This window comes from Jaculus jaculus, chromosome 5 (genome assembly GCF_020740685.1).
Source record: "Jaculus jaculus isolate mJacJac1 chromosome 5, mJacJac1.mat.Y.cur, whole genome shotgun sequence".
NCBI lineage: Eukaryota > Metazoa > Chordata > Mammalia > Rodentia > Dipodidae > Jaculus > Jaculus jaculus.
In genome coordinates this window covers 44,726,731-44,752,142 of record NC_059106.1, presented here as the reverse complement: position 1 = coordinate 44,752,142, position 25,412 = coordinate 44,726,731, and the positions used below count along the sequence as shown (strand labels likewise).

The 25,412-nt window shown below is 40.4% G+C and overlaps 1 protein-coding gene across 12 annotated transcripts in view; it reads right to left on the bottom strand.

Moving 5' to 3' along the window:
- Positions 1–25,412, bottom strand: part of Kif1b (kinesin family member 1B) — a 191,339-nt gene that overhangs the window by 123,308 nt on the left and 42,619 nt on the right. For 4 of the 12 annotated variants that reach the window (XM_045150524.1, XM_045150532.1, XM_045150528.1 and 1 more), the window contains 10 exons: positions 19,167–19,232; positions 17,926–18,104; positions 16,378–16,489; positions 11,615–11,692; positions 10,168–10,233; positions 9,176–9,193; positions 5,607–5,682; positions 3,247–3,325; positions 1,352–1,494; positions 285–326 (listed from right to left, as the gene is read on the bottom strand). In XM_045150524.1, the coding sequence (XP_045006459.1) occupies positions 285–326; positions 1,352–1,494; positions 3,247–3,325; positions 5,607–5,682; positions 9,176–9,193; positions 10,168–10,233; positions 11,615–11,692; positions 16,378–16,489; positions 17,926–18,104; positions 19,167–19,232 (859 nt within the window). The remainder of the gene's footprint in view (positions 1–284; positions 327–1,351; positions 1,495–3,246; positions 3,326–5,606; positions 5,683–9,175; positions 9,194–10,167; positions 10,234–11,614; positions 11,693–16,377; positions 16,490–17,925; positions 18,105–19,166; positions 19,233–25,412) is intronic. The other 8 variants (XM_045150527.1, XM_045150530.1, XM_045150535.1 and 5 more) reach the window with 3 other exon arrangements.

Genomic DNA, 25,412 nt, shown 5'->3' with positions numbered 1-25,412 from the left:
CTAGCCTTACCAACTATGATTCTGAGTTTAATTTAATCTAATCACATAAGAGAAAAAAACTGAATACAAGAAATCCTTGAGTTTTTCAACTCAAGGTACAAATCGAAATCATCTTTACTGAACGAAGAGTAAAGTTGAGAGCAATTGATTCTACAGCACACTCTGTCTGAAATTTCCTGTTAGGATGGCTGGCATGCAAAGCTCATTTAAGGCTGATCCAGCAAACAGCAGAGGCAGATTAGCAAGTCAGCGTACTGGAAATAACCAATACAGGATATACACACATTTGCCTCCACTTCCAGAGTAATCATCGATCAATGGATCAACTGAAGGGAAGCAGGAGGGAAAATACAAGAAGGGTCAAAGTTCAGATTCAGCAGTGACACAGAAAAGGAAAAGAGCAGCATTTGGCATTTGAGAAGATAAAGTTAACACTTAAGAACATATTATAATTTTTACAGAATGTATTAATTTAAATCCAGGCTCTAATCAATGAGAGCTAACCTTGAAAAGGACTTGAAAATCTGAGAATTTCAAAGGATATGATACTACTTTTACATTCAAAATAAAAATGTTTTATAAATCCATATTCGATCATATTCTAATCTACCAGAATAAACTATTTTATTCATGTAAGGAAACGTTTCTCTTATAGTGCTGGGGACTGAAGCCAGAGCCTTGCACATGCTAGGCAAGCAGGAGTACAGAGCTACACACACTGCCAGCACCTACTAAAAAGATATTTGATTAGACAATATATAGACAGATCACTGAGGATTTTTTTAAGCATGCATTATAAAAGAACACTAAAAAACTGTACTTTCTGGAAGTCTAGTTCTTGAACTTGGTATGAATTAGACTTTTCTCCTCATTTGTTCATAAATAAAGAGAGGCTATTTACTCAAAGGTGAATCTTATCTGAAAGTAGCTTGAATGGCAAGTTTCTTACACAGATATTACTGCTACTATGTTAAACCAAAGAAACAAGTTCCAAGTAACACTTTATGAAGGTGATTACTTTTTCAGAATAAAGTTAACATTCAAAAAAACTTTTTGGATACCTGGGCACATTATTTTCACTGCTTTTTTTTTTTAAGGTAGGATCTCACACTAGCCCAGGTTGACCTTGACTTCATTCCGTAGTCCCAGGCTGGCCTTGAACTCTGTGATTCTCCTACCTCTGTCTTCCCAGTGCTGGGATGAAAGGCATGCACCACCATGCCTGGCTTTTTTAAGAAGGAAAAACAAAACTACCATCTAGCTTCATCAAATCCCTAAAATCTAAGCTTGTTTTAAATACAAGAATCTGAAGATGAAGGTAAAACCTTGTGCTGATCCTTAATTCACTTACTGTCAATAATATCTCCCAGTCCCTGAGCTCGAAGGAGGTCCTTCAGCCGTGTCACTTCCTCCTTTAATTCCCGAACCAGTTTGGCATTGGGGTCCTCATTGATAACAGCATTGCATTTAATTTGTTTTGCACGATCTGCATACCTAGATACAATAAAAAAATTCATTCTTGCCATTTCTCAGGTGCTCTACTTCTCATAAGTAATATAACATAATTTCTAAATCAAATATCCTGAGTATTTATGTATTTTATGACCCTTGATATAAACCTTTATAGACCCTTATAGAGTCTCTCAGATGAACTTAAGAGATTTGCCCAAGACCACAACAGAAATAAATATGAGAGGACTTAAACTCAGTTTGTAAGCCTATACAGCTTTTTTTATTTTTATGTATTTTATTTTTGGTATATCAAAAGTTTTTTTGGTTTTTGTTTTGTTTTGTTTGTTTTTTTGCTAGATGTGGTGATGCACACCTTTAAGCCCAACACTCAGGAGACAGAGAAAGGAGGATCACCATGAGTTCAAGGCCAGCCTGAGACTACAGAGTGAATTCCAGGTCAGCCAGGACTAGAGCAAGATCCTACCTTTGAAAAACAAAAAAAAAAAAGTATTTCATCTTGTAGGCAGAGTCTTACTTTAGCCCAGGCTGACCTGGAACTCACTCTGTAGTTCTAAGGCTGGACTTTAAACTCATGGTGATCCTACCACCTCTGGTTCCCAAGTGCTAGGATTAAAGGTATGTGCCTCCACACCTGGCCTCAAAAGTATTATTTTGTTTGTTTGTTTTTCAAGGTAGGGTCTTGCTCTAGCCCATGCTGCCCTAGACTTGGAATTCACTCCATATTCTCAGGGTGGCCTCAAATTCATGGCTATCCAGCTTCTTCTCTTCTATTAAAAATACTTTTAAAGCCGGGCGTGGTAGCGCATGCCTTTAATCCCAGCACTCGGGAGGCAGGGGTAGGAGGATCACTGTGAGTTCGAGGCCACCCTGAGAAGACAGAGTTAATTCCAGGTCAGCCTGGACCAGAGTGAGACCCTACCTCGAAAAACCAAAAAAAAATACTTTTGAGGAGCTGGGCATGGTGGTTCATGCCTTTAATCCCAGCACTCGGGAGGCAAAGGTAGGAGGATGGCTGTGAGTTTGAGGCCACCCTGAGACTACATAGAGTTTTCCAGGTCAGCCTGGAGTAGAGTGAGATCCTACCTCAAAAAAACAAAAAAGAAAAGAAATTTTAAATAATGGATCTCCTGTGAGTGAGTATTCTGTTGACAACTATACTACTTTCCACAACATAAGTATATCTAGCAAGACTTTGCTCACAGAGGGAATACTTCCACAGAAATGAATACTATAAGAAAAGGGTATTAGGGGCTGGAAGGATGGCTCAGTGGTTAAGGCGATTGCCTGCAAAGCCAAAGGACCTTGGTTCAATTCCCCATGACCCACATAAGCTGGATACACAAAGTGATGCATGCGTCTGGAGGTCGTCTGTAGTGGCTGGAGGCCCTGGCATGCCCATTCCTCCCCCCCCCCCCGTGTGTGTGTGTGTGTGTGTGTGTGTCTGCCTCTTTCCCTCTCTCGCCCTCTCAAATAAATAATTTTTTTTTAAAAAAAGAAAAGAGTATATAAAGGTTATCCAAAAATCTTACCTCAAGCGGGTTAAACATTTTCCCTAGAACAAGGTAGCCAAGTGGTTAAGGTGATGGACTACTAAGAAGTTCCTACCTATCCCAATGAATGAGCAAACTATAAACAGGCAAACTCCCTTATAATGAAAAGCCATTTACTCACATGGCAAGAAGGAGAAAGGATGACATAAATGACTACTCTCACCACATAAGAAATACTTTAGCAGAACAAAATGACTTAGCTACTCAGATTAAATGATAGTACCTCAGAGTGCTCAAGGTTTCATCATAGTTGATATCTGCTGGGCTCAGAGCAGCAACCATTGCAGTCCGAGAATTGCCACCTAAGAAGATGGACCACAAATACCTCAAATTATACTCATTTTAGAAAGAAGATTTACTGAATGTATCAAAGTTGACAGCACAATCTTAGATCCTAAGCTTTAATCAAAAGCTGACTTTTGCCAGGCGTGGTGGTGCATGCCTTTAATCCCAGCACTCGGGAGGCAGAGGTAGGAGGATCGCCATGAGTTTGAGGCCACCCTGAGACTACATGGTGAATTCCAGGTCAGCCTGGGCTAGAGTGAAACCCTACCTCAAAAAAAAAAAAAAAACATACTAATGATAACAAACCTGCTAGACTTGTCACTTAGGGATGGAGAGATGGCTTAGCGGTTAAGCACTTGCCTGTGAAGCCTAAGGACCCCAGTTCAAGGCTCGGTTCCCCAGGTCCCACGTTAGCCAGATGCACAAGGGGGGCGCACGCATCTGGAGTTTGTTTGCAGTGACTGGTAGCCCTGGCGTGCCCATTCTCTCTCTCTCCCTCTATCTGTCTTTCTCTCTATGTCTGTCGCTCTCAAATAAATAAATAAATAAAAAACAAAACAAACAAAAAAAAGCTGACCTTTTTTTTTGAGACAAAGTTTCATTATATAGCCCACGTTAGCCCAAAGCTGGCAATCCTACTGCGTCCACCTCCTAAGTGCTATGATTATAGTTGGGTACCACCATGCCTGCCACTGAAATGCTCAAGTTTTAGTGTTTGGATCATCTGGCTCAAGTTCCTCTTCTCCTCTCTTAAACCCATTCTAGCCAAATAAGCACAGCAGTCAGGAGGTAGAGGCAAAAGAACCAGCAGTTCAAACCAACTGTGACTACACAGCAAATTCAAAGCCAGCCTGGGCTGCATGAGATTCTCTCTCAAAAAATAAAAATAAAAATTCTAATCAAAATTTCATTCCACCAAAACTGTCCTTAGCATGGGAAAGTAATCTGATCACTCCTTAATAAGGAGCAAAGAATAAAAGACAGGGCTGAAAGGTCCCAAAACATGAGCAACAAGGAGTAATGACTCCCAAAGACTGCTTATGTGAACTTCCAAGGACTATGAGGGTTTGAAAGAACTCTGAGGAAGGAACACCTTGAAGCAGAAGTCAGCCATATAGAAGACAATGGCTCCAAGGTTCACGTCTTGAAGAAAATTATATATATCACCCAGACTTAAAAGTGAGTGAATCTAAAGCCAGGCATGGTGGCATATGCATTTGATCCCAGCACTCGGGAGACAGAGGTAGGATGATCCTAAGTTCAAGGCCACCCTGAGACTACACAGTAAATTCCAGGTCTAGAGTGAGACTTTATCTCAAAAAACCAATGAGTGCATCTGAGCTGAGGAGATAGCTCAGGAGATAAAAGTGCTTGATGTGCAAGTATGTGAACCTAAATTCAGATCCCAGAAGCCACGTAAAGCTTGACACAGAAGCATGCCTACAGTGAGTGGGAAGTGGAAACAGAAGAGTTCTTAGAAGCTTACAGCAGAGACACTGCCACAAACAAGGTGAAAGGTAACACTTAACCTAAGGTTATCCTCTGAACTTGTGACCTATGTGGTCACACATGCCTGTTGCACTCACACACAAAAATTGAAGAAAAAAAAAAAAGTGATTCCAACCAGCTGAAATCAGTAACAAAAATGGAAAGAGACAAGATGCTTAGAGATGATTTTTCTCCAAAACAGACACAGAACAATTACATACAAAAAGCAAAAAGTAAACAGCATTAAAAATGTAACTACAGGAGTTCTACTCAGCGGTAAAGAAAAATGAAGTTATGAAATTTGCAGAAAAATGGATGAACCTGGAAAGTATTATACTAAGTCAGGTAACCCAGGCCCAGAAAGCCAAGCGCCACATGTTCTCTCTCATATGGGGATCCTAGCTACAGATGACTGGGCTTCTGTGTGAGAATGAAAATACTTAGTAGCAGAGGCCAGTAAGTTGAAAAGGAGACATAAAGGGTGGAGAAAGGAAGGGAGGAGGATACTTAATAGGTTGTTATTGTATATATGTAATTACAATGATTGTAATGGGGAGGTAATATGATGGAGAATGGAATTTCAAATGGGAAAGTGTGGGGGTGGGGAGGGAGGGAATTACCATGGGATATATTTTATAATCATGGAAAATGTTAATAAAAATTAAAAAAAAAAAGTTAACTACAGAGGGAGGGAATTTCCATGGGATTTTTTTTATAATCATGGAAAATGCTAATAAAATTTTTTTTAAAAAGCAAAAAAAAAAAAAAAAATGTAACTACAAAATTAATTTGTTCCAGTAGTCAACATACCCAGATTTTCTCGAAGGAGCCAAGTAAGTACAGAATCCCTGTAAGGAATAAAATCAGTTTTCTTCTTCTTTTTACTCTATTAAAGAGAAAGGAATGGTTTTAGCAATGTTACAATGGGAAATTCCCATGAAAAGCAGACCACTCTAAAATTCCCAAGTGAAATAAATTGTAGTGGAATTTTATCATTATTGAAACTTACCATTTATAGTTCTAATCCTTGATGAAATATAGATAATAACTTTCTTTTTGCATTTTCTTTTGAAGTTTTTAATGACACAAAAGTCAAGAAAACAGCATACTAAGCTATCATATACTCACCATGTGACTTCAACCATTACCAATAATTTGCCAGAATCATCTTTCAATTACCCCCAAAACACATTACTACATTCCTGAACTTATTTTAGAGTATGTTGCAGGTGTCATTTCTAAACACGTCAGCAAACAAGGACATTCTCTTACACAGTGTACAACAACCAAATTCAAGAATCTTTTTTTTAAATTTTTTTTTAAATTTTTATTTGTTTATTTGAGAGCAACAGACAGAAAAGAGAGAGAGAGAGAGAGAGAATGGGCGCGCCAGGGCCTCCAGCCTCTGCAAACAAACTCCAGACGCATGCGCCCCCTTGTGCATCTGGCTAACGTGGGACCTGGGGAATCAAGCCTCAAACCGGGGTCCTTAGGCTTCACAGGCAAGCGCTTAACCACTAAGCCATCTCTCCAGCCCAAATTCAAGAATCTTAACATTGATAAAATACTGCTATATGGTATCTTACCTATATTGTCCTTATAGCTCTTAATATTTCAAAACAAATCCAACGTTTCACCTATACATACTTCAGGAGTACATCTTTAACAGACAAGGATTAAAAAAAAAAAAAAAAGCCAGGCATGGTGGCACACACCTTCATCTCAGCACTCAGAAGGCAGAAGTAGGAGAATCGACATGAGTTTGAGGCCATCCTGAGACTACAGTGAATTCCAGGTTGGCCTGGGCTAAGGTGAGACCCTACCTCAAAAACAAAACAGAATAAAACAAAACAAAAACAACATAACCATAAGACTATTAATATCACACATAATAGGGTCTACTTCAAATGTTTTCTTCTCTTTAGACTCTTATTATTATACTATAAAGCCAACACCACCAATAAAAAGGTAGTGCTGAAATGAGAAAAATTTGAGTAAGAAAAATTTGAGTAAAATTTAATGCAAATGTTTTACACATAATAGCCACTCAAATACCTGATAGCTGACTACAGTGTGATTTTGCTACTTTTAAAAAAAAGCTACTGAGAGAGCCCACCATGGTGGAACATGCCTTTATTTGTAGCATTCAGGAGCCAGAAGTAGAAGGATCATTGAGAGTTTGAGATCACTCTAAGACTACATAGTGAATTCCAGTTCCAGGTCAGCCTGGGTTACAGCAAGAAGCTACCTTGAAAAATCAAAAATATAAGGGCTGGAGAGATGGCTCAGCAGTTGAAGGTGTTTGCAAAGCCTGACAGCAGGGGTTTGGTTACCAAGTACCCATGTAAAGCCAGAAGCACAATGTAGCAGATGCTTCGAGGTTTTTTTAAATTTTATCTTATTTTATTTATTTATTTTTGCAGTGGCAAAAGGCTCTAATGCACCGTACGCTCTCTCTCCTTGTAAGCAAATTTTTTTTTAAAAAAGCTACGAAGAAGCCAGGTATGGAGGCACATGCCTTTAATCCCAGCACTCAGGAGGCAGAGGTAGAAGGATCGCCATGAGTTGGAGGACACCATGAGACTACATAGTGAATTCCAGGTCAGCCTGGGCTACAGTGAGACCCTACCTCAGAAAAAAAAAAGCTACTAAGAACCAGACATGGTGCAGAGTTAGGAGGACCAATGTGAGTGTGTTCAAGGACTACCGGACACAACAGGGTGAGCTCCAGGTTAGCCTGGGCTAGAGTGAGATTACAACTTGGAAAAAAAAAAAAAAAAAGCTACTAAGGAGAAAGTCAGTTCACTGGGAAGATTTGTCCCCACAATGGGTAATCTTTGAATCCATTTCTGGTATAATCTGAGGTCTGACAAAGGAAGACACGTAACTTTCGCAAAACCACAGGTATTCATAGAGAGTGGATTTGGGGCTGGAGAGATGGCTTAGCAGTTAAGGCATTTGTCTAAAAAACTTGAGGACCAAAGCTTGATTCTTCAGTACCCAAATAAGCCAGATTGCACAAGGTGGCGCATGTGCCTAGATTTCATTTACAGCTGCTACAGGCTCTGACATGTCTGTTCTCTGTCTCTTTCTGCTTGCAAATAATAGAATAAAATAACACAGTGCATTTTAACTTCAGACCTCTCTCCCTCTCTCTCTCTCTCTCTCTCTCTCTCTCTCTCTCTCTCTTTCTTTGGTTTTTCAAGGTAGGGTCTCATTCTAGCCCAGGCTGACCTGGAATTTACTTGGTGGTCTCTGGGTGGTCTTGAACTCACAGCTATCCTCCTAACTCTGCCTCCCGAGTGCTGGGATTAACTGTGTGCACCACCATGTCTGGCTTCTTTCTCTCTCTCTATCTGCCTCTTTCTCAAATAAAGAAGATGTAAATTTCTTAAATACTTTATTTATTTATTTGAGAGAGAGAGGGACAGCATGTGTGCACGCACCAGGGCGCTTAGCCACTGCAAATGAACTCCAGATACATGTGTATATGTATCGGGCTTATGTGGGTACTGAAAAATCAAACCTCAGTCTTTAGGCTTCAAAGGCAAGCACCTTAACCACTAAGCAATTTCTCCAGCCCTAAAATTTTATTTTAAAAATGTTACATTGGAGTCAGTGCTCAGTAGAGGGTGTACTAGCACATAACAGACCAGCATATGAGAGGCCCTGGTACTCTTACCAGGAATCACAAAAATAAATAAATAAATAGATAAATAATGAGCCACCCCCCATCATGCCACTCTGCCCCAATCAACTCATATGTGCACAATCTAACACTTTGAAAGTAACTTCTAATCACAGGTTCAACTTAATATTAAATAGTCATCCAAGATTAACTGAACATTTCACCACAAAATCCTTCAGATCTAGCCGGGCATGGTGGCTCACGCCTTTAATCCCAGCACTCGGGAGGCAGAGGTAGGAGGATCTCCGAGAGTTCGAGGCCACCCTGAGACTACATAGTGAATGCCAGGTCAGCCTGAGCCAGAGTGAGACCCTACCTCGAAAAACCAAAAAAAAAAAAAAAAAAATCCTTCAGATCTAAGGCTTGGTTTATCTCTTTATGGTTCTTAAATATACCTAAATACTACACTTGCCCATCACAGGTACTGACTGAAGTATGCCAGCTACATTGACCATAAACAGCATTATAAAATGAATAGCATTGGTTTACCAAAAAATATTCTAGTTTCATTTATGTCAATAACACAACCATTATAAATCACCAGGACCAGAAAAGAAATGACAGCCCTTTCAAGGCTCCATCCCATCAATACCTCTACTTGTCCTCTAAGGGATACAAACCATGATTTCTTTCCCTTTTTTTTTTAGTTTGTTCTTTAGCTAGTTCATCTCCACCCTCCCAACCACTGTACCTTGCTGGTGCAGTTATCCTACAAATGAAAGCATTTAAAGGAGAGAAAAAGAACATAGGATAAGCCTCCAAATAAAAGATAGTATTCTGTTTAAATGTGAATCATAGGTTATGAGTTCTGAGACAAGTAAGGATATAGTTAACTCTTTAGTGATTTAAATGAGATGCTAATCTAATTAGAGCACACAATGACTTCTCAAAATCACTTCACAAAGACTACTCTGCAGAATTTGATGTAACTTTTGTATTAACTATTGCATAATAACCCAAATGTGGGCCATATATAATAGTGGTCTCATTAAATAATAATGGCATTGAAAAATTACAATACCATTGCTATCCTTCAGGTGGTGGCACAATGTATTACTCATGTGCTTTTAGAGATGCCACTGGAAACAAACCTACTACTGCTAATTATATAAAAAGTATATCACATATAATTACGTTCAGTACCTGGTATGTGATAGGTGACTGTGGCTCATTTGCACATTCACTATACTTTTTCCCATTATTTTATAGTAAATAATTCCTACTGTAAAATAGTATGCCATGCTGAAACAACCACCGACTTACACCTTTTTGTTTACATTGCCTCTTTTATTATTATTATTACCTCTATTATTATTCCTCTACTATTATTTTCTCTTTGCTTAATTTAATCTCATGTGGTTTTGTTTCTAGTGCTTGGCAAAATATAGGTTAGGTTGTAGTGGACTGTACCATCAGGGCTGGTGGTGGGTATGCTCTGCACCGTTCCCATAATGACAACCTCAGCTAATGATGATGCATTTTGCAGAATGTAGTCCCTCACTAAGTAATGCATAACTGCATTTAAAATATTAATCAGTGCCATATCTGAAAACCTCACAAACAAGAAAGGCAAAATCACATAAAAGAGCCCAAAAGGATAACTTTCAGAAACATGAATAAAATATCATCACGTTGTATTTGCTGAGCAGACAAATGTCCTCTATCATAAAATACAAAACTTACCACCTCCGCCAAGGCTGAAATGACTTTGCCCAAAGTTGTAAGAGACTTGTTAATATTTGCTCCTTCCTAAAATAAATAGCAAACATGAAAGAATTATGCTGAGGAATTTCTACAACTCCCACATCACTGACATTGCCAATGTTTGCATGTTTGTTTCTAAAACCTACTGTAGTCTTCAGTCCTTCCTCTGCTCTCTTGATAATGTGCTGACACTATATGCCTACTTCTCAATCTTGTATGTCTTCAAGATATTTGTGTTCCAAAACCTGACAATGTAAGCATTCCTCCTACAACATGGAATTCCTGTTCTTTTAAAACAGCATCTCTACTGAAGTAGACACTTATTCTCCTGTGTGAATCATAGCTATTTTATTTCCAGAACTGTCTTTTCCATCTAACCAAATTCTATATATTTCTCAAAATGCAATTTAAGCTGGGCATGGTGGCACACATCTTTAATCCCAGCCCTCAAGAGGCAGAGGAGGACTGCCATGAGTTTGAGGTCAACCAAATAATACACAGTGAATTCCAGATCAGCCTCAGCTAGAGCAAGATCCTACCTTGAAAAACAAAACAACAACAACAAAAAAAATCAACTTTTACCCTTGGCTCAATTTTTTTTATTCCTTATTTTGTTATCTAATTTTATCATTTCTTTGACATTAATGATCAACAATTGGGCTGGGCATGGTGGCACAAGCCTTTAATCCCAGCAAGACATGGAAGGCACAGGTAGGATGGTCATGATTTCAAGGCCAGGCTGGGAATACAGAGTGAGCTGCAGCCTAGGCTAGAGTGAGAACCTACCTCTAAACAAAAAACAATTGGCAAGCCAGGTGTAGTGGCGCACACCTTTAATCCCAGCACTCAGGAGACAGAGGAAGGAGGATCGCCGTGAGTTTGAGGCCACCCCAAGAATACAGAGTGAATTCCAGGTCATCCTACCTCAGAAAACACACACACACACACACACACACACACACACTTCACAAAATTGCTCTCTAAAGGGTCAAATAAAAATTGAGCTTATAGTTTACAATCTCCATTGCAATGCTCACTGCAGTATAAATCAGCCATAGGGGCTGGTGATAGAGCTCAGTGAGTAGAGTATAGCACGAAGCCTGGCTCTGATCATAAATGGGATATGGCACATGCCTGTAATCTTAGCACTTGGGAGGTGGAAGCAGGAGAAGTAAATTCAAAGTTATCCTCACCTCAGTGAGTTTGAGGCCAGCATGGCTTACCTACATGAGACCCTACTTCAAAAAATAAAAATAAATAAAAACTGTCATAGATAGATAATAAGTAAATTAAGAGATAGAGCTAAGTTTCAGTGAAACTTTATTTACAAAATCAGGCAGTAGATTGGATTTGGCCCTCTAGCCAAAGTTTGCTGACCTATGTTATAAAAGAGTAGTTTACTAGTCCATTTTAGGAAAATAAATACCTTTAATCGAGTTCCTTTGGCACCAGTTGAATCAGCTCGTTCACTTCCTGCTAGATCCACCAAGCTGATTTTACTAACCTAGTAAAGAACAGTAGTAGAGAGAATTTCAAAAATAAGCAAGAGGGGCTGGAGAGATGACTTAGCAGTTAAGGCACCTGCCTGAGAAGCCTAAGGACTCAGGTTTGATTCCCAAATATCCACATAAATCAGATGTATAAGGTGGCACATGAATCTGAATTTTGTTTGCAGTGGCTAGAGGCCCTGGTGCACCCATTTTCTCTAATCTACCTCATTCTTTCTCTCTCTCAAATAAATAATACTTAAAAAATCATTTTAAAAAATAAGCAAGCCAGGCATGGTGGTGCATGCCTTTAATTCCAGCACTGGGGAGGCAGAGGTAGGAGGATCACCATGAGTTTGAGGTAATCCTGAAAATACAGAGTAAATTCCACATCAGCCTAGGCTAGAGTGAGACCCTACACCTCAGAACACCTCCCCCCCTCAAAAAAACAAGATAGCTAGGTATGGTAGCACAAATCTGTGATCCTAGCCCTTGGAAGGAAAAGGGAGAAGGACTGGTCATGATTTTAAGGCCAGCCTGGTCTATGTAGTCAGTATGAGACTAGCCAAGGCTACGTATTGGAATCCTGGAAGGGAATAGGGAGGGAGGGTGGGAGGGGAGGGAGGAAATGTGAAGTCGAAGAGTAATTAAAGAAGACACCTGAAGCATGCCTTTAAGCACTTGGGAGGCAGAGGTAGGAGGATCACCCTGAGTTCACTGCCACCCTGAGACTACATAGTGAATTCCAGGTCAGCCTAGAACAGAGTAAGACCTTACCTTGAAAAACCAAAAAGAAAAAAGTTAACCAACCTCAAATATTAAGGTATGAAGAAAACTAAAACCTATTAGAGCTACTAAATATGGCTCAAGGCCATCACAACATATATCAAGGTAAATTTAAAGAACATACACAAGACTGAAGTATAGCTCAGTGGTACAGGATGTTCAAGGATCTTGGTTCAATACCCAGAACACATGCACATACATACATTGCAATACACATGAGGCATACATAAAATTTATAACAATTATCTAAATAATCATGAGGATATAATTTTTCCAATAAGGATTCATATACTGGAAGCACAGTTCTGAGTGTGGTGATACTATAAACTAGTGGGACCTTTAAGAGTTGAAACCTAGAGAGAAGTCATTATTCAGTCAATGGGGACCCTGCCCTAAAGGGTTATAGCACTTCTTGTGGAACCTCTGAAAGAGTTCTCTAGATAGTGTTGTTATAAAAGGGCCATGATGAGGAAGTTGATCAACTGGAAGAGTGCTTGCCTAGTACATACAAAATTCTGGGTTCAGGGCTGGAGGGATAGCTTAGCGGTTAAGGTGCTTGCCTGTAAAGCCAAAGGACCCAGGTTCGATTCCCCAGGACCCACATAAGCCAGATGCACAAGGGAGTGCACACATTTGGAGTTTGTTTGCAGTGGCTGGAGGCCTTGATGCACCATCCTCCCTCTCACTCTCTCCCTCCCTCTATCAAATAAAAATTTTTTTAAAAATCTGGGTTCAATCCTATAGCACCACACAAACAGTGTATGGTAGAGCACATCTGTAATCCCAACAATGGGGAGATGGAAGCAGGAGGATCAGAAGTTCAAGGCCAGCCTGGGCTGTATAGCACATTTGCAGCCAACCTGAGATACATTAGATACTGCCTCCAAAAAATAATAAATAAGTAAATAAAAGATCCATGCTAAGCCAGCATGATAGTTCACACTTATAATCCCAGTATCTGGGAAGGTGAGGAGGATCACCATGGGTTCCACACCAACTTGGGCTACAGAGTGGGTTCCAGAGCTAGAGTGAGACCTTGCTCAGGAAAAAAGCAAACAAATAAACCAACCAACAGGACCACACTGGCCATTCCCCAGCTTCTTTGGCTTCCTGCCTGGTGATGTGATCACGCCTTTTCACATGGGCTCCCTTTATTATGCTATCAGTGATGAGGTCCTCATCAGAGCCAAGCTGATACTGGTGCCATGCCCTTAAACATCCAAAATTGTGAGCAAAATAACATGCCTACTCTGCTAAAAGGATGATAAAACTCTTTAAAAAGCTGGGCTGGAGAGATGCCTTAGTGGTTAAGCGCTTGCCTGTGAAGCCTAAGGACCCCGGTTCGAGGCTTGGTTCCCCAGGTCCCACGTTAGCCAGATGCACAAGGGGGCGCACGCATCTGGAGTTCATTTGCAGTGGCTGGAAGCCCTGGCGCGCCCATTCTCTCTCTCTCCCTCTATCTGTCTTTCTCTCTATGTCTGTTGCTCTCAAATAAATAAATAAATAAATAATGAACAAAAAAAATTAAAAAAAAAAAAAAGTTAACCAACTTTAGCCAGGCATGGTGAGGCACACCTTTAATCCCAGCATTTGGGAGGCAGAGGTAGGAGGATAGCTGTGAATTCAAGGCCACCCTGAGATTACACAGTGAATTCCAGATCAGCCTGGACTAGGGTGAAGCCCTACTTCAAAAAAAAACAACAAAAAAAAAAGTTAACCAACCTCAGCTGAGCAAGGTGACCCATGTCTTTGGTCCTAGCATTCGAGAGGTAGAGGCAGGAGGACTGGTGTGAGTTTAAGGCCAGCCTGAGACTACATAGTAAATTCCAGGTCAGCCTGGGCTAGAGGGAGACCCTACCTCAAAAACCAAAAACAGGGCTGGAGGGATGGCTTAGCACCTAAAGCATTTGCCTGCTAAGCCAAATGATCTAGGTTCGAGTCCCCAAGACCCACATAAGCCAGATGCGCAATTTGCCAGGAGTGCATTTGTCTGGAGTTCATTTGCAATGGCTAAAGGCCCTGACATGCCCATTCCCTCCCTCCCTCTCCTTCTTCCCCTCCCTCTTCCCCTCCCTCCCTGCCTCCCTCCCCCCCCCTCAAATAGATAAAAATGAAATAAGCAAACAAAAAAGTCTCCATATACACATACACAAATGTTGATGTACCAGGTCAATTAAACAATGGAATATTCACCAGCAATGAAAAGAGCTAGTGATGTAACAATACAGATGAATCTCAAAATTATAATGAATAAAAGAAACCTGTCAAAATAATCAGTACATACTCAAAATTCCAAGTATATGAAATTCTACAAAATATATCTAATCTACAGTAACAGCAAAAGCATATCAAGCCAGGCGTGGTGGCACACACCTTTAATCTCAGCACTCGGGAGGGACAGGTAGGAGGATCGGTGATCTCAAGGCCAGCCTAGGCTACAGACTGAGTTTCTGGTCAGCATGGACTAAAATGAGATCCTGCCTCCAAAGAAGGAAAAAAAAAAAAAAAACACCCTGATCAAATTTTATGCTTTAAATATTTGTACTTTATTGTACACCGCAATAATCCTTATCTAGAAATACACTGTTTAAAACTTTTTAAGACATTAAAAACAAAACCATCCAAAGGAATCATTAAAAAAACTACTGGGTGGGGGACTGGGAAAATGGCTCAGAATGGCTCAGTAGTTAAAGGCACTTGTTTATAAAGCCTACCAACCCAGGTTCAAGTCCCCAGTACCCAGGTAAAGCCAAGTGCACAAAGTGGCATATGCATCTGGAGTTTATTGGCAGTGGCTAGAGGCCCTGGTGCACCCATTCTCTCTGTCTGCCTCTCTCTCAAATAAATAAATAAATAAAAATATTTAAAAGGAAGGTAAGTTGCTAGAGGCTAGAGAGATGATGGCTCAGTGGTTAAGTGCATTTTATGGACAATCCAGAGGGCCTGAGGCTGCTCAAATTTGATCCACAGTCCCATAACGGAGCAAGCAGGGACCCAGGAATTATAGGAGCTCTCAAAAAAGGCAAACTAGACCAACTCAAACAAACAAGAATAGGCAGAAGATGGGCTGGAGAGATGACTTACCAGTTAAGCACTTGCCTGTGAAGCCTAAGGACCCTAGTTCAAGGCTCTATTCCCCAGGACCCACATAAGATGGCACATGCATCTGGAGTACATCTGTAGTTGCTGGAGGCCCGGGCGTGCCCATTCTCTCTCTCTCTCTCTCTCTCTCTCTCTCTCTCTCTCTCTCTCTCAATCTGTCTGTCTCTTTCTCTGTCTGTCACTCTCAAATAAATAAAAACAAACAAAAAAGTTGTAATAAAAAAAAAGAATAGGCAGAAGAGTGATGGAGTGGAGTATTCAACATTCTATTCAACTACTCAACTGTCTTGCATAAAAATAAAAGAAATGGCCTGGGGAGCTGGTTCAGTTTGGATCCCCAACACCCACCTAAGTGACTTTCAGATGCTTATAATCCCAGGGCTCAGAAGGCAGAAATAGGCAGATGCTCTAAGGCAAGCTAGCTAGCTAGACTAGCCAAATAAGTGAGTTCTGGGTTCAGGGAAACCCTGCTCAGTAGGTAAGGTGGAAAGCAATTGAGCAATTTCATATTAACCTCTAGCCTCTTCAAGCATACACACACACACACACACAGAGGCAAATAAAATTTTTAAAAAATTAACTACCTTGCATAGCTTATTAGACCCACATTTTTAGAATTTTTCTTAATTCTATTTTCTATTTTGCAATTGCATGTAAATAGTGAACACTGCTGTTGGATAAATGATAAGTAGAAGCTACAGACCACTCTCTATTAATCAAGAGTAACCCTTCCACATAATGCAGAGGGTAACAGAAGGGACTTCTCAAATTTCCTACCCTTCATAACTCAAGCCTATAGAGCAAAATTCCCTACCTTCTCAGTGGAAAGGTTAGTCTCAGTATCATGTTTCTTCTGGGTGAAGACGATGGTAAACACAGCGTGGGAACGGCTGCTCGTTTCATTCATGTTGGTAGCTGCCACTGTCCTAAATGAACAGAAAGGTGACCATGTGACAATAGAGTCCTTACAAGAGAGTAAAAATGGAGAGCAGGCTCTACATTATAAGTATAACAATCACTAGTAATCACCTTCAACTCATTCAGACTGAGAGACTGTCACTTACATAATTGCTCTAAGTACTGCCTTATTTGTGAGCCATCAAGTTATGCTACAGCTCCAAGGGCACCCAATCAGAATCATTTTTTATACTCCAGCTACCCCTTTGGTAATCACCAGAGCATTTAATTTTCATTCTTTGGTAGGTACTCATTTATAACAGAATCGATTACTACCATAGCCTCATTTAGACATATGGCTAACATTTTACCATGATTTGATGAAAACCTAAGTATAAAATATAAGCAGGGCTGGAGAGATGGCTAAGTGGTTAAGTCAGTTGCCTGTGAAGCCTAGGATCCAGGTTCAATTCCCCAGTACCCACATAAGCCAGATACAGAAGGTGGCGTATGCATCTGCAGTGTGTCTGCAGTGGCTAGAAATCCTGGAGAGCCCATTCTCTCTCCCTCCCTCCCTCCCTCCCTCCTTCCCTCCCTCTCTCTCTCTCTCTCATAAATAAAGTAAAAAAAACAGGGCTGGAGAGATGGCTTAGCAGTTAAGGTGTCTGCCTACAAAGCCTAAGGACACAGGTTTGATTCCCCAGTACTCACATAAGCCAGATGCAAAAAGGGGTGCATGCATCTGTAGTTCATTTGCAATAGCTAGAAGCCCTGACATGCCCATTCACTGTCTCTCTGTCTGCCTCTCTCAAATAAATAAAGAAAAAAAAAATGGGCTGGAGAGATGGCTTACCAGTCAAAGTGTTTGCCTGCAAAGCAAAGGACCCAGGTTCACCTCCCCAGGACCCACATAAGCCAGATGCACAAGGGGACACAGCACACATCTGGAGTTTATTTGCAGTGGCTGGAGGCCCTGGCACCCCCATTCTTTCTCTCTTTCTACCTGCCTACTTCTGTATCTCTCACTCTCAAATAAGTAAATAAATAATATATTTTTTTTAATTAATAAAAATAAAGCCAGGTGTGGTGGCGCACGCCTTTAATCCCAGCACTCGGGAGGCAGAGGTAGGAGGATCGCTGTGAGTTTGAGGCCACCCTGAGACTCCTTAGTGAATTCCAGGTCAGCCTGGGCTAGAGTGAGACCCTACCTCAAAAAACCAAAATAAATAAATAAATAAATAAATTCATAAAAATAAAGCAAAGTTCTAACTTACGTCAGCAATGTACTGTTTTCATGAAAGGAAAGATACTTAATATGTTGAGGCCTATACTTCTCCAGCATAGGACATTACAATTAAAGTAACTCCCAAAGTTCTAAATGTGGCTTCAAACCCTAAAACGGACAGACACAAAAGGCTTCAAAATATACCAAATACCCTAGTCATTACTTCATTTCCCACCATACCTGGCTTTGTTCCCAGCATCCATGAGGTCAGCAATGTCTGTGTAGGAAGTGACCGCCAGCTTGGACAGATCCTCCACATAGGGTCCAAGAAGAGGGTGTTCACGCACACGTAAATTACCCTTGTTTTTGGGATTCAGCAAATCTCGTACTCTCTCACAGTAAATTTCCATGTAGCTCACCTAGTAACATATTATTAAAGTGAATAAAAGGACTTGGAAAAAAGAAATAACATATAGTAAAAAAATTTTTTTTTTTTTAATTTTTAGAAAGCCAGGCATCGTGGTACACAGTAATCCCAGAACTTAGAGACATAGGCAACGGAATAGTGCATTCAAGGTCAGCTTGGGCTACGTAGGTAGACCTTGTCTCATTTTAGAAAAGAAAAATAGAACTTATAAAAAGCTGTTCATGGGGCTGGAGAGATGGCTTAGCGGTTAAGCGCTTGCCTGTGAAGCCTAAGGACCCCGGTTCGAGGCTCGGTTCCCCAGGTCCCACGTTAGCCAGATGCACAAGGGGGCGCACGCGTCTGGAGTTCGTATGCAGAGGCTGGAAGCCCTGGCGCGCCCATTCTCTCTCTCTCCCTCTACCTGTCTTTTTCTCTGTGTCTGTTACTCTCAAATTAAAAAAAAAAAAAAAAAAAGCTGTACATGGGGCTAAAGAGATAGCTCAGTAATTAAGGTGCTGGTTTACAAAGGCCTGACAAGCCTGGGTTTGAATCCTCAGTACCCAGATAAAGCGAGATGCACAAAGTGGCACATGAATCTGGCAAGAGGCCCTGATGCATCCATTTTCTCTCTCTCCCCGTGAAAATAAATAGATAAAAATACTTTAAAAGTAGGAGGATCACCATGAGTTCCAGTACATAGTGAATTCCAGGTCAGCCTGGGCTAGAGTGAGACCCTGCTTCAAACAACCCCCCCCCAAAAAAATTCCTGTACAATCAAGCTGAGTGTGCTACATATAGCACGTGTACTCTTCTCTCAACAAGCTCTCTTCCCCACCCACCCCTTACACATACACACACAATTTCTTTTAAAGTATTGACTGAAAAGAAGTGTACAAACATTAACAATGATTTAACTGCAACTTTATTCATTATACCCAAAGCTTCCACATGCCATAAAGGCACAAAATTAAGGTAACTGTTTCAATGAATAGCTACACAGTAATAAATGAGCCATGTAAAGTAATGCAGGAACAGGAGTCCAGAGGCCCCTGGTTGTATTAGCTGCTGGACTCACCTCTACAGAGTAAGACATCTCTTCATTACAGTTGTCATTGATCTTCTCAAAGAGTTCTTCACACAACTAGAGAAGCAGAACAAGAGGGGCCATGAACATCCCAAATCAGAGTACTACTTTATCCACAAGTGCAACATGACTTACCGAGACATCCTTCTTTTTCTCTCTCCAAATACACATATCATAAACCTCAAGGGATGATTAGTGCTTTAAATGAATTTTTAAATTTTGGATATGCTTCTAATCTTTATTCTTTCTCAACAATAGAAACTTAATATTTTTCCTCAGGAAGAAAGCTACATTTACAGAAAATGCTTCATATAGAGGAGTTACATCATTGGTACATCAAATTTATAGGAATTTGATTCTGCATAGTGTATTCAAGTAACTGTGTCTATTGTCAATATTACTGTGGCAATAAAACTGACTAAAAATAAAGACACAGACTTATGATTGAAGATTTTATTATACTATTTTCCATTATAACTAAAACTTAAAGTAGTCTAAATATTTAAGTTGAAGGACTGTTTAAACTGTATTTATATTCATGTGTAATTGATGTTTACATACTTTGCTATATACTGCTAGTTACTATATACAGTATAAGCTTATACATACAAACATAAAATTTACACTACTTGAAGGATGTAAATATAGACATTTCCAAGAAAAATGACTCTATGAAACTTTCCCTTTACCACTTGTCTTTTTTTCCTTATGAGATCCTATCTATTTCACATTGACATTTCATTTTGTTTTGTTTTTGTTTTAACATAGGGTCTCACTCTAGCCCAGGCTGACCTGGAATTCACTATGTAGTCTCAGGGTGGCCTGGAACTGATGATGATCCTCCTACCACTGCCTACAGAGTGCTTGGATTAAAGGTGTGCACCACCCCACCCTGGCTCACAGTGACTTTTCTAACAGCAAATATTAACTTTCTGCTTTTCTAATTTTTTTCAAATTATTATTTTTTTTACTTTTTTGTTTATTTTTGAGGTAGGGCTTCATTGTCTTTAATATTTTTAAGTATTTATTTACTAATTTGCACAGGTGTTATGCATACATGTGTGGCAATGCAAATGAATACAAGGTGCAAGTATCGCTTTTTGTATCTGGCTTTACATGGGTGCTAGAGAACTGAACCCAGGCCAGTAGGCTTTGCAAGCAAGTGCCTGCAAGCAAATACTGAGCCATTTTCCCCAGCCCAGGAAATATTAACTTTCTGCATCAGGAAAAGTATAACTTTATCATCCCTGGCCTTGAGTTTCTTATTTAAAGTATGTGAAGTTTTAATAAAAAACCTGAGGATGAGCTGGACAGATGGCACAGCAATTAAGTGCTTGCCTATGAAACCTAAGGACCCCAGTTTGAGGCTTAATTCCTCAGGATCCACGGTAGCCAGATGCACAACGGGGTGCATGTGTCTGGAGTTCATTTGCAGTGGCTGGAAGACCTGGCGCTCCCATTCATTCTCTCTCTCTCTCTGTTGCCCTCAAATAAATAAAAATAAACAAAAATTAAACATAAATTTCAGACCTCAGAACCTCTAAAAAAAAAACCTGATGCTTCATTTGCTACTTGTCTAATAGTAAGGAAATCATAAGTTATAAAAACAATCACATAAGGCAATACATATTTTTAAAATAAGCCATATTTATATTCATGACACTCTAGACGTCTAAATGGAATTTACTTTTTTTGGGGGGGGAGGGCTTTTCGAGGTAGGGTTTCACTCTAGCCCAAGCTGACCTGGAATTCACTATGTCGTCTCAGGGTGGCCTCAAACTCACGGGGATCCTCCTACCTCTGCCTCCCTAGTGCTGGGATTAAAGGCATGTGCCACCACGCCCGGCAGAATTTACATTTTACAAATGGCAGCTTCTAAAAAAATCCTTTTTGGGCTGTAGAGATGGCTTAGTGGTTAAGCACTTGTCTATGAAGCCTAAGGACCCCGGTTCAAGGCTCGACTCCCCAGGACCCATGTTAGCCAGATGCACAAGGGGTGCACGCATCTAGAGTTCCTCTGCAGTGGCTGGAGGCCCTGGCGCGCCCATTCTCTCCCTCTCCCTCTCCCTCTCCCTCTCCCCCTCCCTCCCTCCCTCCCTCTCTCTCTCTCTGCCTCTTTGTCACTCTCAAATAAATAAATAAAAATAACAAAAAAAATTTTTTAATCCTTTTTAAAATCATGCTTTTTTATTAATGTGATGTACTTAAATTCTATCAGAAAGAGTATGTAACTATAGGAGAATTCCAATAACAAACAGATTACAGTGAAATAAAAAAAGCCAAGTGTGCAACAGAATAAAACAAACATGGCTATTCAATTTAACTTGCTGTAATCTATAAACATGCATTTTGTACAGGGATGTAGTTTAGTAGGAGAATTCTGGCCTAGAATACAGGAAGATCCTGATTTGATTTCCCACACTGATTTTCCATAAGACAAAACAACAATTAATGGACTGATGAAGATTATCACATAGTGGTGGTTAAAAAAAAAAAAGCAGGCTGGGCATAGTGGTGCATGCCTTAATCCCAGCACTCGGGACCGTGAGTTCGAGGCCACCCTGAGATGACATAGTGAATTCCAGGACAGCCGGAGCTAGAGTGAGAGCCTATCTTGGGGGAAAAAAAAAAAAAAAAAAAGATACCTAAACTACTTTGCCTGCTTTTGGATCCTGGTTGTTCCACTTACTTGATTGTGTATTTACTTATTTACTTACTTTGCCTATTTATTTGCAAGCAGAGATAAAAGAGGAGTAAAGAATGGGGATGTCAGGGTCTCTAGCCCCTGCAAATGAACTCCAGACACATGCACCATTGTGCATACGTCTTTACAGGAATACTAGGGAATCAAACTTGGGTCTTTAGGCTTTGCAGGCAACTTAACTGCTAAGCCATCTTCCAGCCCAAATTATTCTAATTTAAATATGACTTTATTTTATTACTGCAGTGCTAGACAGTCACATCCAGGACCTTGGACATGCTAGAAAAGTTCTCTACCATTGAACTATTTACCCAATAACTGTCCACAAATATAATAGGAAAAAGCAGCTATCTAATGTACCTATTCTCCAAATACAGAAATGATGCCTATGAAGCCTAAGAACCCAGGTTTGGCTCCCCAGAACCCACATAGCTAGATACACAAGGTTGCGCATGCACACAAGATGGTGCACACGTCTGGAGTTCAACTGCAGTGGCCTGATGCCTGGTGCATCAATCTCTCTCTCTCTCATTAAAAAAGAAAAGAGGGCTGGAGAGATGGCTTAGTGGTTAAACATTTGCCTGTGAAAGCCTAAGGACCCCAGTTCAAGGCTAGACTCCCCAGGACCCACGTTAGGCAGATGCACAAGGGGGTGCACGTGTCTGGAGTTAGGTTACAATGGCTGGAGACCCTGGCGTGCCCATTCTCTCTCTATCTGCCTCTTTCTCTCTCTGTCTGTCACTCTCAAATAGATACATAATTTTGAAAAAATAAAAGAAAAAGAGTTTCAGAGCTGGGGAGATGGCTCAATGGTTAAAGGTTATTGTTCACAAAACCTGCCTGCCATCCAGGGGTTCAATTCCCCACGTCCCATGTGAAGCCAGATGCAAAAGTAGCACAGGTTGGGAGGATAGCTCAGTGGTTAAAGGCACTTGTTGCAAAGCATACTGGACTAGGTTCAATTTCCCAGTACCCACATAAAGCCAGATACACAATGGGATGCAAGTGATTGTAGTTTATTTACAGTGGTGTGAGGCCCTGGCACCCATACTCTCCCCTCCTCTCCTATTCCTTTTCATACTCATTCTCCCTCAAAAAAAAAAGTGGTGCATGCATCTGGCATTCAGTTGTAGTGCATACCTATATACACTTATGCAACGAGGAGTGTGAGACAGGGAAGAAGGGAGGGAAGGAAAGGAAGGAAGGACAGAAGAAGTTTCAGCCAGGTATGGTGATTCATGTCTACAATCACAGTACTTGGAAGACAGAAGCAGGAAGAATGCAGCAAGTTTAAGGCATGCTTGGGCTACATAGTGAATTCCAGACTAATTTGGGATACAGAGTAACACTGTACCACAAGACCCTCCCAAAAGAAAGTTCCTTCTAAATACGATCTCTATTTCCAAAAAAAAGAAAAGAATAATAATAGAGGCTAGAGGTGTAGTTTAGTGGTAGAGTACACAAAGGGGCACATGTATGCATGTCTGCAGCTTATTTGCAGAAGCAGGAGGCCCTGCTGCACCCACATTCACTCACTCTCTCCCTAAATAATAAATGAATAAATAAAGTACTTTAAAAAATAATATGGCAGTGGGATACAGCAAAAAAAAAATTAAATATTTTACTTTTTATTCATTTATTAGCGACAGAGAGAGAGAGAAAGAGAATAAGTTAACTAGGGCCTCTGGCCACTGCAAACGAACTCCAGGTTCATACGCCACCATATGCATCTGGCTTACATGGTACCTGGAGAATCGAACCTGGGTCCTTAAGCTTTGTAGGCAAGCACCTTAATTGTTAAGCCATCTCTCCAGCCCTATAGAATTTATTTATTTTTTTTTTTTTTTTTTTTTTTTTTTTTTTTTGGTTTTTCGAGGTAGTTTTACTCTAGAGTCCAGGCTGACCTGGAATACACTATGTAGTCTCAGTATAGCCTATAACTCACGGTGATCCTCTTACCTCTGCCTCACAAGGGCTGGGATTAAAGACGTGCACTACCACGCCTAACTTACAATCACAGCAAAATTCTTTATGAAACGTTAACTTTTCCACATTTAAAGTCGCATATGAACCAGGCATGATGGCACATGCCTTTAATCGCAGAACTCAGGAGGCAGAGGTAGGAGAATCACTATGAGTTTTGAGGACAGACTGGAACTACAGAGTAAATTCCAGGTCAGCCTGAATTAGACTAAGACCCTACCTGGAATTAAAAAAAAAAAAAGTCATGAGTTGGAGAGATGGCTTAGCGGTTAAGGCACTTGCCTGCAAAGCCAAAGGACCCACATTCTATTTCCCAGGACCTGTGTAAGCCAGATGCACAAGGTGGTACATGAATCTGGACTGAATCTAGAGTTTGTTTGCAGTGGCTGGAGGCCCTGGTACACCCATTTTATCTCTTTCTGTCTCTGTATCTGCCTCTTTCTTGCTTTCTCTCAAATATATAAATAAATTTTTTTTTTTTAAGAAGTCACACATGGGCTGGAGGGATGGCTTAGCGGTTAAGGTATTTTACCTGCAAAGCCAAAGGATCCTGGTTTGATTTTCCAGGACCCACATAAGCCAGAATTACAAAGGGGCGTATGTATCTGGAGTTCATTTGCAGTGGCTGGAGGCCCTGGTGTGCCTATTCTCATCCCCCCACCTGCTTCTTTCTCCCTCTCAAATAAATAAATAAATAAACAAAATATATATTATTTATTTATTTATTTTTCAAATACAATTTATTTATTTATTTTTAATTTTTTAAATTTTTATTAGCATTTTCCATGATTATAAAAAAAAATCCCATGGTAATTCCCTCCCTCCCCACCCCCCACACTTTCCCCTTTGAAATCCCATTCTCCATCACATTACCTCCCCATCACAATCATTGTAATTACATATATACAATATCAACCTATTAAGTACCCTCCTCCCTTCCTTTCTCTTCCCTTTATGTCTCCAACTTACTGGCCTCTGCTACTAACTATTTTCATTCTCACGCAGAAGCCCAATCATCTGTAGCTAGTATCCACATATGAGAGAGAACATGTGGCGCTTGACTTTCTGGGCCTGGGTTACTTCACTTAGTATAATCCTTTCCAGGTCCATCCATTTTTCTGCAAGTTTCATAACTTCATGTTTCTTTACTGCTGAGTAGAACTCCATTGTATAAATGTGCCACATCTTCATTATCCACTCATCAGTTGAGGGACATCTAAGCTGGTTCCATTTCCCAGCTATTATAAATTGAGCAGCAATAAACATGGTTGAGCACATACTTCTAAGGAAATGAGAGGAGTCCTTTGGATATATGCCTAGGAGTGCTATAGCTGGGTCATATGGTAGATCAATCTTTAGCTGTTTTAGGAACCTCCACACTGATTTCCACAATGGCTGGACCAGATTGCATTCCCACCAGCAGTGTAGAAGGGTTCCTCTTTTTCCACATCCCCGCCAACATTTATGATCATTTGTTTTCATGATGGTAGCCAGTCTGACAGGAGTGAGATGGTATCTCAATGTAGTTTTAATCTACATTTCCCTGATGGCTA